Source organism: Triturus cristatus, chromosome 6 (assembly GCF_964204655.1).
Source record: "Triturus cristatus chromosome 6, aTriCri1.1, whole genome shotgun sequence".
In the NCBI taxonomy this organism is placed as follows: Eukaryota; Metazoa; Chordata; class Amphibia; order Caudata; family Salamandridae; genus Triturus; species Triturus cristatus.
Window position 1 is genome coordinate 879,806,998 of NC_140589.1, and position 14,212 is coordinate 879,821,209.

The window sequence follows — 14,212 nt, forward strand, 5'->3', positions numbered from 1 at the left end:
AATCTCTGAAGCTTTGATTTTGTTTTAAAGCATCATTTTATTGTATATCCATTGCAATATAGTGTTCCTGGCAGGCGTTTAATTTACCTGTCTGCTTCTAATCGACACGGCTATGAAACTTCAAAATGCACCAGAAATCACTGCAGGGGAGAAAGGAAAAAACACAGGTAGCCCCGAAAACTGATTCATCATCTTAACAGTGCTTTGTTTTGAAGGTTATGAAATAGACAAGCCCTAAAAAGACTTGACTCAAAACAACTCGTTTATTTATTGGCTTGTGAAAATGTGTAGCGTCCCTGAGGGGAGCTCGCCAGGAATATGGAATTGATATGCTCATCGCCCAGAACAAGTGCATCTCCTATCCTACACTGGGCTTGGATAACTTTTGATAGTTTTTCCAGTGCCAACTCGCAACATATCCTGACACGCAGTACAATTCAACACAGGATTGTCTGTTTAAATAATTTACAACCTTTACATGCCAGAAACGCCAATAATCAACTGCTTCACCGTCATGAATAATTCTGAACAAGAGACAAGAAAACGAAGGTCTCTGCATTGATCTGTAAAGCTCTCTCTCCTGCACCCTGGAAAGACGAGGCAGGGGAAAAATAGACCGGAAATTAAACCTTTAACCAAGATAGAAATCGGACATCACTTTAGGAATGAAAGACTATAGCAGTGCTCAATGTGTGTCCATGGTTTCCGGTGCTCAGCACCGGCACTTGTTAGTAACAGGTTGCTTCGATGTAGACAATATTGTACCTCAGCCCTGCACATCACTATGTTTGCCTGATTAAACCACGATTTCTCACAAGGAGTCTGCGCTCCATATCAGAAACAGGGCAACTGCAAGTCATGTGAGACAGTGACTCCATTCATGAGCCACAAATGCACCAGTTACCCTTTAAAATCACAGGCTTTTCCCAACCAGATCTAATAAACCGATCAGAAAAACTGAAGGCTCGTTAACTTGAGAGTGGCAAAATTAGAGACAGGGAGAAGCAAGTATCTCAAGCGCCACGATACATATATATCTAAAGTGTACTAGAAAGGTTGCAAGCTCCAGTCTTTCTCTTCTGGCCTTAGGTTCAGTCTGTCTGTGTCCCACAAACCTCCTCAACCATAGAGGGTACGCCATCACCCTAGTTTTAGACCAAACTTGATTAGAATGAGCATATTTAAATACAATGGCCAGCGGTTCACATAACCCTTTTGAAATAAAATGTAAATTAGCTACTTAACAATGATTTCAGCGGCCTCGGACTATCATCCTGATTCCTATCCTTGTCGATTTTCGAGGTGCAACGCGTGCGACGACGCGCTGACTGCGCCGCCGCTTTCCCGAAGTCTTAGCCCGCCCGGATGCCGGAGTTCTTGGTGCCTTTGTTCCCAGCCCTGGACCCTTGCTTTACTGTGGCCTCGGCCGGCCCCCTGGAAGCGTCGCAGTCACCGGACCCGCTGGTGCAAATCTGAGCCCGAGGTCCCGATCCCGCCTCACGACATGTACGGTCGCCAGAAGAGCCGGGAGAGAGACGCCCGGACACCTCCTGTACCCTGCACCTGACGGGCTGGAGCTAGAGGGTAAGCCCCGGTGTGGCGGGTCTCCTACCCCGCTCTGTGGACCACGCTGTGGAAGGCTGCAGACCCCCTTCTTCTATGGTCTAGTCGGCTGCAAAGAGAGCCCGAGGGAGGGGAAGCGACTGCTGGCTTTCACCTGTTGCGGCGCAGACCTGTTGGGAATTGCCTCCTTGTCACGATCCCCCCCCCTGGCCACGGTACCGTTCAACGGTAAAACATGGCGCTGATTGCCTGCTCGCTGCTGGGGGGTGATGCTCCGGTCTCGCCCGCTGCCCGCTTCGCCCTCCCTCTACCAGACTCCAGCTCCCCAGTGCCGTCCCGGATTGCTGCCGTTGTGGGGACGCAGCTTCCGCTGACATACGGCTCCGTTCTGGCTGCCCTGCGGGACTTTCGTCTGCAATTGTGTGTCGGCTTGCAAACGCTGAGTGAGCGGTTCGACTCTACACTGTCTGCTGCGGGCCGTGAGCGCCCCGTTTGTGGTCAACAAGACGTGAGTCTGCCAGTGCTGTGGTCCTCCTGCGGGGAAGCAACGACTGGGTATAACGGTGCTACACTGGTGTCTGCATTTTGCTTTCCCGGCGCTCAGGATCAATCGCTCTCCTGCTCAATGGCAGATACTTTGTTTCCCCGGTCATTGCTGCCTGCTTTGTTGTTGCCTGCCTCACCGTGCCCGCAGGAGTTTCCAGCTGAACTACACCTGGCGACCTCGAGGAACCGTTCACGGTGGCCTACGGCTCCTTTTATGTGGAACTCATGTACTTTACAAGCCAGGTCTGGATTTTATATGGTGTACAAGGGGACCTCAATAGATGATCGGCGGCCATTTTGTGACTCTACTTCTCCATCCTCTCCCAAGTGGCCATATTGTCTTTGTCTGTTCGGGATGCGGGGCATTCACGAGGGGGCGGGTCTAATCGTACGCCCGCGATCGGGCCAGGGCTAGACTACTTTCTATCATCATGGCTTCACGGCCGGGCTGGACCGGGACTGGAATTGTCTACATATGTTGTGCGCACTCGTCGCGATCTGTCTGCCTTCATTTCCTTGGTGTTACATGCTATCTTCACACGACCGCCTTTGGGTGTAGTGGGGTTTCAGTGTGTGGCGGCTTGGTTGGCCGGTGGTGTCGGGCGCTCCGAGGATACGTGGGCTCCTCCTCGCCTCCTTTCTTCTTTCTTCTCTTAGTTTCTTTACTCTATTCCTACTTTCTCTCTCGTCTATATTTCGGGTTCATTGGGCGACAGGCACTATGCTGGGGGGGGGTAGGCCATAGCCTCCGCATTGGTGTAGGGTGGGGGGGTAATTTACTGTTTCTTTTTAGTTCTATGGGCCTCTTTCTTTCATGTCTCTGCGCTATACTTGTTTCGATTCGGGGTCCGGGTGTGGGGTGGATTGAGTGGGGGCGGCTTTTAGGGGGTGCGTATTTACTACTGTGATGATCCTGTTATCTAACTGCATCGCCTTACTGTAGGAGATTTTCTATGGCTGTTTTAATGATGCTGCTGCTCTCCAGTGTATGAAGCCGACTTGCGGACTCGAATCTCCTTGTTTCTATCCTTCACTGACCCTTTTTCTCGATAAAAGTTTTTTTGAAAACCTTAAAATTAACCTTCACTTCTCCTTCCCCCGGTGTCAAGGATCCCTCCAGTGTATGACTTCTGAATCGTTGCTAATCTTGACCTTGACGCACAGGGGATGTATTGTTTGTCTCTGTGCTCAACCGTATCGTGGCCGGCCTGATGGTTGTAGGCCCGTATTTGTTCTTTTACTATGCACAAATAAAGGTTTTAAAAAAAATAAATAAAAAAAAAAAAATAATAAATCACAGTAGAGCATATTAAATCAAATAAAATAGGTTTTGTACAAAAAAAAAAAAAAAAAAAAAAAAAAAACAATGATTTCAGCAACCCTACTTTCGCATTCTTCATCTGGCCTATGTTGTGTAGTGTCCCGAATGCGTTTTTGAGGAGTTTGAAATAAGCATGTTTGTGCATCAGGAACAAGTTGCGCTCACCGAGGTGCGGTGTGGTCCAAGTTCTGTGTAGGAGGATTAGGATGAGGAGGAGTCTGGTTGCAGAGTTCTGGATGGTTTGTATTCTTATCGTGAATTGCTTGAATATCCCAGTGTAGAGGATGTTCTCATAGTCCAACTTGCTGGTGACTAGGGTGTGAGTGACATTTTTCTGGTTTTGTTTGGGAGCCATTTGAAGACTTCCTCAGCATCATTAGGGTGTGGAAGCAGGATGCAGTGACAGCTTTAAATTGTGCGGTCATGTTCGGCTGTGGAGGATGATGAGGATTCTTGAGGTGCCTGGCGTGGTTGCTGGGTGTGGGTCTGAGTTCAGGTGGCTACCAGCTTGCATAAGATCACTAGTTTTGTCTGTGTCGAGCAGTTGGCTTTCATCAAGTTAGCAACTTCGTTAATGCAGGTGGTGAACTTGTTTCTTGTGCTGGGGGATCTTGTCGGAGAGGGACAGTACGTGTAGCATGTTGTTAGCATAGGAGAGAATGTTGATGATGTGTAAGCAGAAGACATTCGCCAGCAATTGCATATACGTTGAAGAGGGTGGGGCTGAGCATTGAACCTTCAGGCCCTCTCTAAATGAGTTTTCAGGCTTCCAAGGAGTGAGGTGCCAGGCTGACAGTTTGTATTCTAGCCGTTAAGGAGCATATCCAGCTGAACGCGGATCCTTGGATTCCCATCTTGTGCAGGTGTCTGATGAGGATGGGGTGTGAGATTATATCAAATGCTTCAGAGCAGTCTAGAAGAAGGAGTGCTGTTGTGTCTCCTCTGTCAAGGATGATGTAAATCTTGTATGTGGCATTGATGAGTGTTGTGTCTGTACTGTGTTGTAAGGTTGAACAAGGCCTGCGCACAAGTCTCCATTTTAGTTACACGTTTAAACTGGACATCTTTTTCAAAACAGTAACTTTTACATGCCTTGCACTTACACGATAACATACTTGGAGATGATTCTGCTTGCAGCACATTTCTTGGTAAGCATTTTATCAAGTCATTTGGACACTCTGTACAAGGCTAAGGAACATTGAACGCGATGCCTTTGCATTTGGTTGTCCAGTTGGAGACCGCTCCAAGTCTCAAGACAAACATTTACATCAGGGCTGCACCTCTCACACTGTCAATCAATCAATCAGGAGTTTGTAGAGTGCACTACTCACCCCTTAGGGTCTCAAAGTGTTGGGATGGGGGTGAGTGCAGCTCCGTTCGGGTCATGCGAAGAGTCAGATCTTGAGGTCATTTCTGAATTGGCGCAGTGTCGACTGGAACAGTGATTTTATTAAATATATACACACCACTTCTGAGCCAAATTAGGCAGAGAAGCACTTCTGCAGATTATCCTGGAACGCTGTGTCTGTGACTGAGATTCAGCCCTGCTGATGCTAACTTTTATCCTGCAAAGGATGGTAGTCTGCTCAACACCAGATCAGCCTCTGGATACATTATACACAGGTATGGGGGTGTTGGTTTGTCCCAAGTGATCTGGCAGAGGGTACTCACACTATGCTCTCGATAGTGTAGATAGTGTTGCTCAAACACACTATGCTCTTGAAAGTGAAGGTAGTGTTGCTTAAATGTGAATTTTCCTTGAAAAGCACAGCCAAGAGGAGTTTGGCAAAACAGGAACAGTTGGTTTAATTAAACACTGCGGCTGGGAGAAAGTTACAGAAGCTGGTCGGAGGACGGTCTCAAAGTACAATTGATTTGAGCGCCATCATGTACATTTCTTGGAGCATCATAAAACAATTTATAGATCCTTTTTAGGAAGAGGAATGTGGGCCTAGCCATGGAGTCATAAATTACTCCCACCTGACAACAAATGCAGGTAGGTCTCAATCTTGCATGGACACGAGGGCCAGTGAATAGCATGTCATGATGTTGGGCATGGGGAGTGCGTGATCACTGGGTGTGCTGTGCCCTGATTGGCTGATTGTTCCTAACGTCATATGGCATCTAACTTTATGGTGTTTTGGGAACGCCCTGCCCTTCGCCCATATGCACTTTATTGGGGCCAATCTCCCCGGACCATTGTGGTGTCACTGCCTATCTGTGGGTTTAATCTGGGTTTTTCCTGTTCACGTGTTTGTTCTGCTGGTTACTTGGCACCCCACCTGTGATCTGACAATCAGTTGCCTCAGGGCTAGATCGCAGGGCCTGCCTAACCATGTATATCTGACTCTGAGTTGATGGAGATGTCATATAGGGTGATTTCGACAACAGTGATAAGATTTTGTTTTTATACACACATTTATCATTGCGTACATCAACATCAATGCTAGCAATAGTATTAGGTAGGGGTATAAATATAATCATAATCACACTGAAATGTTATAAATGGTTGTATGGTTTATCTTTTTCATCATTCTTGTAATGCTGATTACAATACTTTGTTCCATTCTACTAATAATTGCAGCTCACACTTTTTACACAATACAATTGTTTCAGTAAATGTTTGAAAAGCCACTTTGTATCCTTCTTGTGTCTCCCTTGAGAACGCCTGAGTAGCAACGAAAGGGTAGATCGGTTTCCACATTTTCCTTGGGAAATTACAGTGGTCATGTTCTGAGGTTGCAGATACCATCTGGCACCCAGGAAGGTTAGGGGGTTCATAGGGAGCATTGTGAGCTACCTAGGAATTGGGCCAACATACTCTGAAGATATGTGTGGACTCTGCCCCCATATTCTGAAGGTTGAAATGTCCAATACACAGTCTTACTTGATTTGTAGGAACCATATGACATGGTTGTCCGAATGTTGCCTTGGATCAGAAAAGATCCACCATGGCGCAGCTAGTCAGATGCAAAAGAAACAATTGAAGTAATTGCTGGACAATGTAAAAATTCATCCCCAGTCACAAGGATCTGGGTTTAATCCATCATTCTTTTGCCCACCACACCACCCCAGTTTGGACCCAGTCATATGCAAATCAGTCTTGACCCTGTTCATTATGGGAACAGTCCAGCCCGAACTGCCAAGCCAGGTCTTCCCTGGACCGGAAACAAGCATCCTGTGACCGGTTTCAGGGCATCACCGTTCATCAGCCAGGCTACCTTGAATCCAGTGGTGTAGTGAGCACGAGACCCACGTCTGGGCATACCCTTCCCACTTAGCGCGACATATGCAAAAGAAACAATTGATGAACGGAATGCTGGACAATGCAAACATTCACCCTCAGTCACAAGGATCTGGTTTTAATCCATCATTCTTTTGCTCACCACCCTAGTTTGGACTCAGCCAAATGCAAATCAGTCTTGACCCTGTTCCTTATGGGAACAGTCCAGCCAGAACTGCCAAGCTAGGTCTTCCCTGGACCAGAAACAAGCATCCTGCTACCGGTTTCAGGGCATCACCCTTCAGCAGCCAGGCTAGCTTGAATCCAGTTTTGTGGTGAGCAGGAAATACACCATTGTGGTTTATGCTACTGTTTCCGAAGCATAACCCTTTCAGTTTCTACCTACTTGCCCCTTAGGAAGATACCTCAAAGACAATAAAAGTGCATACACTGATAATCTATAGAAGTTTGCCTAACATAAGATGGACCTTGCTACTGCATCATCTGAAGTGTTGTGAAGCTTATGCAGGACATGCATTCTAGAAATATTTACTTTGGTATCCCAGGGTTGTTAAAAATGTATACAGACATATGTTTCATGTGCCAATTCGTACCCAGAGGGATGGGACTGAAGGATCTTTGATGTATCGAACCAATTGGTAGGAAAGTAATTGTAGGTGCTATAATGTAGGATTACGGCAAACCCATCAATGATATTATTCTTCCCATAGTTACCCCGAAACAAACACAAAGCCGAGGCACTTATCACAGGTTTGTCCTACTTCTACACAAGCCTACTCTCAAAATGCAAGTTAAAACGCAATGTTTTCTGTTTCCTTTGGTTGGCTCAGTTTCCCTGCACCTGCACCCCCCCCCAAGATGGAAAATATTTATAACATTAGATACAAAGCATCTTATACCTGTTTGCTTCAACTGAGGAGGTTTCCTTTGAACTCTGAGTGTTTAAAATGGTTTCAATCTTCTCAACCGATCGAATGACCTGAATAAGTCTCAAAACGCACATCTGTAAAACAAAGTAAGAACATTTTCAATAAATATCCATAGTAAGATGTATTTTTCCCCTACCTACCAATCCCAAGGGCAGAAAAAAGGAAAAGTTCATACCCAGAATCTAATGTGTGGGTGGGTAATTATAGCAAATTTGATACTGCATTGGTCAAATACTTTAAAGTTTTATTTACAAAGAGTCTCAGAGCCTCAGTCACAAACTTCTTACATGTCAATTCAAACAGAGGAGCACAACATATGGATCTACAGATGTAAATGAAGAGATCAGGATTTACAGAATCAATATCAGCAGATATGTATGCCTACAGATGAAACTGCGGATAATCCGCCTGTGTGGTAGAATACCTGCAGTAATAGTTTAGTGTTATCAACAGATAAGAGTGTGTGTAAGGAGGGAGGCCTCAAAGTGTAGTCAACACCCAAAATCCATAAACTTGTGGCCATTCAAAGAGTTTGCATGTTGTTTGTTACCCTGAATATACACATACATACATACATTCCTGCAAAAGAGGTTTGTATTAGGGAAATACTTTCCCTGTTGGAAAAGAACACGCACCTGTCCCAATTTTTTGCGTGGCTTGCGTGACTTGCAAATTTGTTGATCTCCATTTCTCATTCCAATACTTATTTGCCTTAAACATCTCTCAGAGTGTTCTTTCAGCTTCCTGGTCAAACCAGAGCGGACTGGATTCTAGTGGGGTTAGTCTTCATCCAGAGCCCAGGAGTACCCACTTCAACTACCACAGCCTCAATTCTTGAATATTCCATACTTGTTTCCATCATTTCCAGACTTGAACCTCATTATCACACATCAGATGTTTGCATACTTTAATTCACTTTAAATCACGGTAGTTATTTTACTTAAAATATTCAGATTTCACTTCTTTATTCTATTCAACTACACCGTGGATCATCTCATGGTTTACCTTCCTCGCACCAATACACATACATTGCAAAGAGGTCACTTTGAGGCCCACAGGTAACGCAAATGAAAATCTCACAAAATAATTTGATGACAACCTAATGAGGAGGTCTCGCCCATCAAAGAAATGGGCCTAAGCCAATCACATAGATATCTCACACTCAACATAATGGGAGAAGTTTTACCTCCTGGTGTGCTTGACTTCTTGTTAAACCTGGGCTCAGGAAACACCAACATGCAGCATAGGTAGCCAATACTTAATCCTCACTTCTATCGCGCTGAATTTAGCATTAAAAACACCATCAACAATGACCAAGTATGTCTTAGCAAGATATACAATGGAATGAAATTCAAGAACGTTCTCGCCAATGACACACACCTTACTTGGTATTCAAACTGGTAAAAATGGGAAAGTAAGAGCGGACTTTATAAAAAGACCAGAACAGAATTTACGGCCTGCAATCCGATGTGATTGAAATGACCATGCGTAGTTTTAAAGGCAACAGTCTGAACTCTCAATTGCTTCTGCTCTGCCACATTTAACAAGAGCACACCCTTACCTTGCTCTTTTTATATAGCTTTATGGCAGGTTTAGAAATTACATTATATCCATTTAAAATTACCATACAGCTTTCCCAAATTACCTGCACCATTATAATAGGAAAATGCTCCTGGAAGTTGTAGGCTCCTGAGTCTCAGATAGTTACCTATATTGCTTGAGAGGATAGTAATCAAGGTCAAACACAGGATTCTAGCATAGTCCTCTGATCCAATGCTTTTGAGGTGAGCCTCCAATCTGTTCAAAATGGCTGTCTGTGATTCAGAGTATCTATTCCTAATCATCACACCCCTTTCTTGACAGATGGGTCAGATTATAAACAGATTTACGAGTCAAGGAGCATAATAATGAGAAAGACCAAGTTCAGGTAAGAAACAGTGGGTTGAAGGGTCACTAAAAGCACACGTCCTCTAGTATCACTGAACCCTACACAGATGCTCTTGCCAAGGCCAGTTCACATATTACCACTCACCAAAGTAGGTAGTGGGGATGTGTGACCTTGTACTTTGAGCTAGTCACAATCTGTTTCGTATTGCACAGTTTGCTCTTGCCAGGGCATCAGCTTAGAGAATTTAGCTAGCCCAGTCTGCAAAGATGTTGAAATCTTCTCTGTTTACTGATTGAACCAAGGGACACATGGCTGAGGAATCTTGTAGGAATTCACTGGTAGATCCTAACTAATATACAATTGTCTTGATTGGTTTTCTCAAAGCATAGTGGAATGAGCCACATATGGAATGAGATCTGAATGTAAGGTTTTGCACAGCAGCTGTGAACTTGTTAAGTTATACCAAATGTCATGTATATCCTGAAAACCTTTCTTGGACCAATGCTACTCTGAGAAGAGAATGCCTTGCACCAAATTCCACCCTTATATGGCCGAACTTCATAGAGATAATAGATCTGAGAAAACTACCTTTCAGCTATGTATTTTTACACGACTTCAATTTTTGCCAACGTATACAAAGCACTATTATTATTCCAATTTTGTTTAGGTTCTCCAAGTTGGTGATTCAATGACTGCAACATGGGATCATTTATGGAGAACACATTATTGTGATTTAGAGCTCGCGATCCATATCATTGCATATGCTCTAACTCTATGCAGAAAAGAGTGTGCGCAAAACAAATTATTTGCTTGTTCAACAACCTATAAAGCCTCTGGCTCCTTCACATGACCATCTAAGCACGAGTCTATCTAGTGCCTAGGTATTGCAGAAAAACATGACTTTCCTTCTAAGCTCAGGCTCCATAAAAATCGTTTGGCACATCTCAAAGATAGTATTGGAACAGTGCACCTATTTATTGATGCAAACACCGATTCGTATCAGAAACCATGAGCTGCTGAAACATCTGCTTTCTCAGAAATCCTGAAGAATAAAAGCAAACGTTTGTGCTCACAAGGAACACTTGGTGACTATAGAACTGAAATACTCAGTGTAAAAAAAAATAATATATATTATATATATATATATATATATATATACACATATATACATACATACATACAAACGTAGAGTCAGGTCATCAATGAAGCTATCTAAAAATAACAAATTGTTAAGCTAAAAACGTGTTAAATGAAATCTTTTAGGACAGTAAAAAGCTGTTCAAATGCCCACAGCATGTTACACAAATGACAGTTGGTGACTAATATAATCTCTCAGGTAGAGAACATTTCAAGTATTGGTTGGTGTGTGCATGCTAAAGGCCCATTCAATCAACAACAAATGGTAGGTATCTGAAAGATAGAAGCGAATATCTTCAATTTCTGAAAAGAAACAAGGGTGGGATTTTTAGAACCCCCTTAAATACCTAGTAGGTCTCAAAATTAACTCTGGATTTTTGGTTGCAATAAATTACCAAGGAAGTGTCATTAGAAAGACTTTCTCTCAAGAACAAAGACTGTAAATACATTCAGGGAGTTGTGTCACTGGCCAACATACTGAGATGGGTGCTATGCATTTGATCGGTTTTGGTAATGTTTCATACAACACAGGGCTTGATGTATGGTAACATAATCCTGTTTCGTGCATTAGAAGGTATGAGAATAACTAGCAAACAGGCCTGTACTGAGGAGAGCTTGCTAAAACAATGCAGACTTACAAAGTTTTATATGCTCAATTTCCACATATTTTTCTTGTTTATAACAGGCCAAGGAAGGAATTTTCCACCTGGCATGCACTTCAGCATAAATGACCATATGTTGTTCCACGGAGACAGAATCAGAACATACACAACCACAGTCAGCTTCCTCAAGCCAAAATTGGGGCGTTGTTTTAAGTGACCTGTGTAACAAGTGTACAAATCGATGCAAGAGAGCCCCACCTCATTCCATGGACCATCACATAATTTAACAGGGATAAAAGATACTGATGATTTGGGTGCAGCCGCTAGGCAGACGCACCAGTTGTACAGGTATACTGACAGGCAGTTCTTAGACTTCAGGCCTAACGGTATAAAGGTATGTGGGGGCTATAAGTGACTCAGCATACACCTATATAAATATAAAATGTGTAGCAAGTGGTACGGAGACCTGAGAAGACTTTGGGCAGCATTTCCAGCACCCCCAAAAGGACTGTGTTGCTATCTACTGAAGGACAATTATCCTGAAACACGTGTCTAGAGATACACAGCACTGGCTGTACCAACAAGGTTGAAAAACTAAAGCCTGACAAGGAATTTAGTGGTATCATGCACTGCATTTACCAAGATGCATCGCGGCAAACTGAGTGCTGAGATGTGAGGCAGTGTGCGCCCACCCTCCTCCTGTTCAAAACTGCTCCCTTGAGCGAATGAGTGGACGAGCTCTGAATGATGCACCTGCGGTCAGCGAGTGGTACAGAGACCTGAGGAGACTTTGGGCAGCATTTCTAGCACCCCCAAAAAGAATGTGTTGCTCTCTACTGAAGAAGGACAATTATCCTGAAACAAGTGTCTAGAGATACACAGCACTGGCTGCGCCAACAAGTGTGAAAAACTAAAGCCGGACACCGAAGTGTTATCGTGCACTGCGTTTAGTATGACGCATCAGGGCAAACTGAGTGCTGAGATGTGAGGCAGTGTGCGCCCACCCTCTTCCTGTATACAAGATTAAAAGTTGTAGTTAGCTGTTAGTAATTTAGGTAGACCTTTAGACGAATTGTGTAGGGTTGTATTATGAAATAGGATTGGTGTGTATTTGGCATTCATTTTAATAACGATTTTATTCAAATTATTAATTATAGTATTTATTTATAGAATTTGTAGGAGAACATTACATAACAAAGAATAATCTTATTAATAAATACCAATACCTGTGTGTGAACTGATTTCACGATTTGAGAGGAGGCTCTGAAAACCCAACTGAAGATGAGAGATCTCAGACAGGTTTGTCTGATTCCTAACATAACCTATTCCTATGAGCATAAGTCAGTGAGCGGGACAAGAGACATCTGTCAGCATTTATCTTCACTGACATGGCTGCAGTTTTCTTTTTGGACTTATGAAATCTAACAGGTCTGAACCCAATAATTTTGGGGAACATGAAAATAGAGTGAAACAGCTTCTAATATAGGTTAGGTTGCTTAACTTCTGCTTCTTACTTTCAATGTTTTTATCCCAAGTGTGTCATAATTGTGATGTAAGGACATTTAAAAAATGTTGTACACTAATACTATTATTACAGTTAGTAAACATTTACTGATAAAGAAAGTCCTTAATTAAAAAAAATTATTTCAGGGGCGTAGCCTAGCAAGCCATCATGGCGGACGTGTGCTAGGAGAGCTCCGTCCAGCCTGAATTAATAGCCCAAATAAACCTGCCTCTCCAGTCCACTTTCGCACCCAGACTGTGCCTCAAAAAGAGCGTGGGCCGGCGCTGCACCTTTCTGCCGAGTCCCGGCTCGAAAAGCAGCCTTGAACGGCGCGACGTCGATGTCAGCCTGGGGTCGGCCCCGTTATCGATGGAGCCCGACGGCCTAGTGCGGAAGCCGGAGTTCTGGATCGTGCTGGGCCCCGGTGGGACAAAGAGCCTGCGTGCTGTGCCGACGGTGGGGTGACCCCGGTGGCCATCTGCAAAACAACTGGGGCTCCCGGACCTGCTCCACGGCCATCGGAGACCAGTCGCTGCTCCCCTCATTTCACTGCAGTGTGATGAGTCCTACTGATCGGCAGCCATACCGGGCCACGGGGAGGAGAGCTGGAGGCTCGCGCAATTGGACTGGTGGTCGCTATATGGGTTTCGGACTTTGGCGGTGGTAGCGGCTCCCCGGGGTCACGACAAGTGCTCCTCCCCTCTGCGGCGTGGAGCGCTCCTGTGGGAGATATCAGAGGTGGTAGCCTCTTGGATAGCCTATTCCCTGGTCATTTGAGTACATCCTCCCGCCTCCCCCCTCTCCCCCCACGAGAAGTGCCGCGACGATCGGCGGCTATATCGGGCCGCGGGGGTGTCGTCCGAGAGTGTGGCTAAATTGAAGGAGTGGCGGCCATAGTGTTGGTGGGCGACAGCGGCCTTCCCCGCTTCCCGGGGCCTGGTGGAGGACCTTCCTGGTGCCCTTTCTCTCTTGCTGTGTGGGGAGCCAGCGTCGACAGCCCGCTGGGCCGCGTGACAGCCCCCGGGGCCTCTGGTGGCAGACCTGGGGCCAAGCACTTCCTGTGGCGCCTTCGGGCCTCCGGCGGCCGGCTGGGGATCCTCTACTTCCCTAATCTTCCGTGGGGTGGCTTGCTCGCTTCGGCGGCCAGTCGGGCCGCGCAAGCTCAACACAGAGCAATTGTTTGGTCACCGGGGCTGTGGCAGAGATGTTGGCGCACTGTGTGGGGGCCTTTGAGGGGCTGGAGCGGGACTTGTGGGGGGGGGGGGCCCTCGATCTCCCGACTGGGAGCAGCGGCTTGAGAGGTGGGTTGGACCACAGAACAGCCCGGTGAGTGGTGCTTCCCGGCTTGTGCTGGATTCCCTGGGCCCTCTCCTCTCCTTGACGGCCCTGCAGCCAGTTGGGACAGACTCCCCCGACGGACCATGCATTGGGGTGGGTCGTCGTCACTGTGAGGGTGCGCTTCTCCCATCCCCTGTCTG

General features: G+C 45.4%; 1 protein-coding gene across 1 annotated transcript in view; it reads right to left on the reverse strand.

The window, feature by feature from the left end:
- Positions 1-14,212, reverse strand: part of COG2 (component of oligomeric golgi complex 2) — a 326,732-nt gene that overhangs the window by 235,088 nt on the left and 77,432 nt on the right. Inside the window, exon 5 of the mRNA XM_085611476.1 lies at positions 7,574-7,677. Coding sequence (XP_085467602.1) covers positions 7,574-7,677 — 104 coding nt within the window. The remainder of the gene's footprint in view (positions 1-7,573; positions 7,678-14,212) is intronic.